Consider the following 5,278-nt stretch of genomic DNA (forward strand, 5'->3'; position numbering starts at 1 on the left):
TTTGTTTGCGTTTTCTTCGTCATGATCAGCTGGGAACACCACCCTACTAGTTCCTGCCACATCTTCTTTTTCATAATGACTACTACTATCATCATCATCATCATCCCTATGATGAGCACTATGATCATAAACTAGAAATTTAAAATAAATTAATATTAATTCAAAAGTATTTTTTGGGTGTTAATATTTTCACACTTACAGTGTATTACCACAACTCAATTATTTAGTTAGTAAGATTATTTGAATACAAACCTTTTCCTTGCAATACGCTTAGGGAAACATCTGCGGCCTGTAGAAGTTCTTCAGTGTCACGTGAAACATCATACACTAGAAATAAATAACACTTAATTTGCTTACAAAGACAATTTATGACTATTATAATAAAATTATGGAAATAATTCTCACCAGCACTTTCTATATAATCAAAACAATCAGTTACCACTTTATTGCACACTAAGGATAAACAAACTAAGTAAATAAATCATAATAATATCTATATTAATTACTACTGAACTTACGGTATTCGACCACACTGAAGGCCTCAGAGCACAGGTCACACAAGCATTGGTGATTCTCATCACCGAAATACTCTGTGCTATATGACACCGTTATCTCATCTCCTGGAATTATGTTTTTTAATGTAACCAAACATATTCTGCCGCCATCGTTTGGTTTAAATTTGCAATTGGGTAGACAACTGTGATTTACAAATGATATTGGTCCTAGTAGGACATGCATGCTTTTTTTACTCCTCCCACTATATATGAGAGAGAAGTCGTTTACACCTATAATGAAAAGCAAAAATAGATTTAAATAATTAATTACCGATACTATTAAAAGTTAAGTTACAACAACGTACCTGGTACTATTAGGTCTTGGTCCAATGGAAAATGATGACCACTGACTTCATGAAGCACTGTGTTCTTGTCTATGCAACTTCTGCTCATCACCATGACTGAGTAATATTTGTCGAGGTCAGGTAGGTAGTCACAAAGTTTATACTCTATTCTGGACTCTGCAGAAACTGACGTTTGATAAAATTTGCGATGGGTTGCCTCAATAGTCTTGAACACCGGTCTGGTCAGGGGGAACACGTCATCGCCACCGTGAAGACCCATTTTGTGAGTTGTGACACCTAATCGGGGGTCGATGATCTCCACCGTACATGCATCATCGATGTACGACAAAACTTCGCCTTTACTCAATCTGTAATTTCAATTAATACAAAATTATTACTTTAACCATATAAAATATTAAATAAAATGTAACCGTTATCCGGAGGAAAAAAAAAGAATTATCATTATGTAAATTTTTATAAATGCAAATAATTAAGTGGTGTGTGCGCGCATACAATTTAATAATGTATATTACCTCCGTGATGTGTTCGCCATTTTCATGTGTAACGTACCTATAAACAAACTGAAAATAGACGTAAATTCTGCATTAAATATGGTTTCGGTAATATAAATAAAAACTAAAACAATATCAAGGGCCTTTACGGTATAAAAAAAATTAAACCCGAAAAATGTGGTTGGTCTAAGCGCCGCGACACTCCAGAGCGGTTTTGTCGCGGCCCTTAGGTAAAAAAAAACAATTATTTAAATCGCTATTTTTTAAACGGGAAAAATTTACAGATTTACCACGATATATGCATATTAAGGCGCGGCGCCGTACCCGCGAATAGCAAACGCGGTGTCCGCGTCCGCAAAGGGCTCCGGAAAGGGCAATTCGACCGCGTCGGCGAGCGTACAACCGGCTCCGCCACCTTCGAAAGATCAAAACGCGAAAAACGCGAAAAAAATCGAACGTCGAGACGCATCTATTTATGCCTGTATATATGTGGTACCTACTCCATACCCACTCGGTACCTACTCGGCTTTAAGCGACGCCGCTCCCCCCCGGGACTCGTTTACGAAAAAGTAGGACTAAAGTACGACTACAAATTTAGCGGGGAACGCGAATACGTCATCGACGGGGAGGACGGACGTCTCCGAAAGTTTTAAAACGTCTCGAAAGTCGAAAAAGTCGGAATAACTGTCGAAATCGCGACTACGCCACGCTCTCTCGCATCGACTCGTCTGCCGGGGGACTCGATAACGAAAAAGTATGGCCGCGCGCCGACTGCAAATCTATCGGGGAACGCGAATAAAACGCCAACGGGCCCGCCCGAGGCCCGCGAGGGGGATAAAACTCGATTTTTCGAAAAAGACGGCGAAAAAAGCGCGCGACTGCAGCGCTCGGTCGGCACGCGAAATCGGATTTTTATAAATGCAAAAGAATTATTAATTAAGTAGTGTGTGCGCGCTTTTGGATAAAACCACGAGGTTCAGACTTGAGAGTATGAAATATAGAAAAAAGTTATGAAGTTGCGGTAAAGTTGAGATGTGTACTTGGACGTATGAATAATTTGATAATATACTTTAAATTATTATGCTTTTAATATCGTTATAATATGAATTTAAATTAACACTAAAATATTATAACGGCCCTAAATTATAATAAAATAACATCCGAAAAACGTGGTCGGTCTCCGGTAGACAAATCAATCATGGAAATTGCGTATTTTTGATCGGGAAAAAAAATTAGAATTTACCATGATTTTGCATTACAACCCAGCGGTAGAACGTGTGTGCAAAAGCCGTGTACGATCATTGTAAATGCAAATAAATTAAGTGATGTGTGCGCGCGTACAATTTAATAATTTATATTACCTTCGTGATGCAAGTGCAGGCGGACTGAAAAATACCTACACGAATAACGGCCGTAGGCAAAGTGAATTGCAATCCCGAACGTCGACAGTAACCACCACCGATTACAGCGTGCAATTGGCGAGGCGGTGGTCGGGGTACCAAGCAGTCGTCAACAGCCGAATGCAACTGGGTTTCCCCTTGGGTTTCCAACGCGCAATCCTTAAAATAGACGTATAATTCGAGAATAAGACACTGCAAGCCGAAGGTAATCGACTATCATAAATGTTATAACGAACGACAATGCAAGCTTGCCAACCGAATATACAATAGTCTCCAATTCATCAAAATAATATACCGATTACAATTTATAATATTAAACTTAAATATATGGTTATTTGTTATATCGGTACCCCCGAACTACAGGATAGCAGGGCCCGGAATGTTACAAGCAAGCTGGGTCCGGTGACTCTTTATGTGAATGTAACGTAATCGGATGGGTGACCGATTACTACATTTTATATTTTTGTACTTTTTATAACATGATTGCAGTCATATATTTCTTCAGTTATAAGTCCTATACCGATTACAATTCGAATTTTGCACTTAGAACTGTGCAAGTGCTATGGTTGCATTCGGGGGGATCTCAGCTATCTGGGCTTTATATTGAAAAAATTCCCAAGTCCAAATAACGGGCGCCCGGGAGGTAAGTTTAAAAATTTACCTCTAGGATGCATTGCATTCTAGAGGCAAGCCGGATATGGCCCAGTTCAAAAAATCGCATAAAATCAGGATTTTGACTTAGAGTCATGAAAATGGTACGAGTGCATTCCTCGTTACCTTCACTATCATCCCTTAGTGTTTTTGAGAACAACAAATCCAAATATCGGCCGTCCGGCAGCTAAGTATGAGATTTACCGCTGGGTTGCAAATAAGAAAATTTCATTTTTTCAGTTATAAGTCCTGGACGGCGTAATTCTAAGTTGTTAACTTTGAAACTTTTCCACCGTATAGCCAACGTGTATACCAATCGATAGATATGCTATTTATAAAGGTGATACAAGAATTGTATTTTTGGTGAAGGTCCAAAGTGGAAATACTGTACCGCTGTAAATGTGCACAATGGTCCCCCCTTTGGAACATATCTGTTTTTCCGTTAATAGTAGATACTCGTTTTTGGCCGGTCGTAGTATGTCGAGTTTTGGACTTAGAGCTCTGCAAGTGGTATGGTTGGATTCGGGGGGATCTCAGCTATCTCAGAATTATATTGAAAAAATCCCCAAGTACCTAGGACTGCCGTCCGCCTGCTAAGTATGAAATTTAATGCCGGTTTACGATTCCCCCGCACTATCTATACTAGTGACTACCTATATCAGTACAAGTATAAATATTATGTATTATTACGGTCAATCCAATATAAAAAAAAAAAAAATAATAAATTAAATGATGTTTGCAGTAAGACCAGTGCCCGCTCATGATGCTAATAGTATTTAATTTTTAAACAGTATGGTTAAAACCACATACGTTTTGTTTCAGGCAATTTATACTGATGGTGGAAAACAACAATTAAAGCCTTTCAAATTTACGATAAATGACTTTGACGCTTACAACATGAAACGGGACCGATGGTATCTATCTATTCAAGGGCAGGCCTTTACGCCAGATGAACAAACACTTGCTGATATGGACCACGTATTTACCAAGTACAATTGTCCATCACATCCCACGTCAAAAGAAACGTTTATTGATAATCCACGAATCCGTCCTATATGCGAGGATGGTGCAGAATTGTCACCTCCAAGGAGACGACGAAAGGTACATGATTTTAATTTATGCGTTCAAGAACAAATAAATGATGAGCAAGACAATTTTTTGCAAGTCGAAAATATAGACCATAATACGTTGCCTAATAATATACCGCGAGAAGTGTCACCTCCAAGGAGACTACGAATGGTACATGATGATAATTTATGCGTTCAACAACAAATAAATGATGAGCAAGACAATTTTTTGCAAGTCGAAAATATAGACCATAAAATGTTGCCTAATGATATGCGGCGAGACCCTTTGTTTGTGGTAGGAGAGGGTGTGAATGTGCTTACAAAAGGAGACCCCTACTTGGCCGGATACATTACGAGAATAGAAGGAAATGATATTTTCATAAAATTCCCGTTAGGAAGATTTGATAGGTACGAATATAAATATGAAGAAAATTCCATATTACCATATACAACACAATTTCCGAACGGCAAATTTACGCCGATACAGATTATTAAAAGTAGACCACTGGCGTGTCAAAAGAGGAAAATTAAGGATTATGAAGAAAGGCTGCAGCAATATTTTAACACACGGTGTGACTGATGGCGGTATACACAAATATTTATCAATATAATATCAAAAATTAAAAAAAATAATAAATCATACTGTATATTTTAATCATACTTGTATCTTATTTTTGAAACTAGTACACCTAATAGCCACCGATTATACCTATCTAACGATGTGAGTTTCATAACGATAGCACGAGAATTGGATTTTTGGTGAATTTTCAAAGCCGACATCTGATAAAACGAAATGTGCTCAATACCCCC

At 38.1% G+C, this 5,278-nt stretch overlaps 1 protein-coding gene across 1 annotated transcript; it reads right to left on the reverse strand.

The window, feature by feature from the left end:
• Positions 1 to 9: 9 nt before the first annotated feature.
• Positions 10 to 1,230, reverse strand: LOC111030450 (histone-lysine N-methyltransferase set9-like; the record flags this gene model as incomplete). The annotated part of the gene is made up of 5 exons (XM_022309944.1): positions 860 to 1,230; positions 519 to 785; positions 406 to 453; positions 253 to 327; positions 10 to 131 (listed from the first exon to the last, which is right to left on the reverse strand). Coding segments are annotated over exons 1-5 (771 nt in total), but the record flags the coding sequence as incomplete, so codon positions are not given.
• Positions 1,231 to 5,278: the final 4,048 nt, after the last annotated feature.

This window comes from Myzus persicae, unplaced genomic scaffold, assembly GCF_001856785.1.
Source record: "Myzus persicae strain clone G006 unplaced genomic scaffold, MPER_G0061.0, whole genome shotgun sequence".
In the NCBI taxonomy this organism is placed as follows: domain Eukaryota; kingdom Metazoa; phylum Arthropoda; class Insecta; order Hemiptera; family Aphididae; genus Myzus; species Myzus persicae.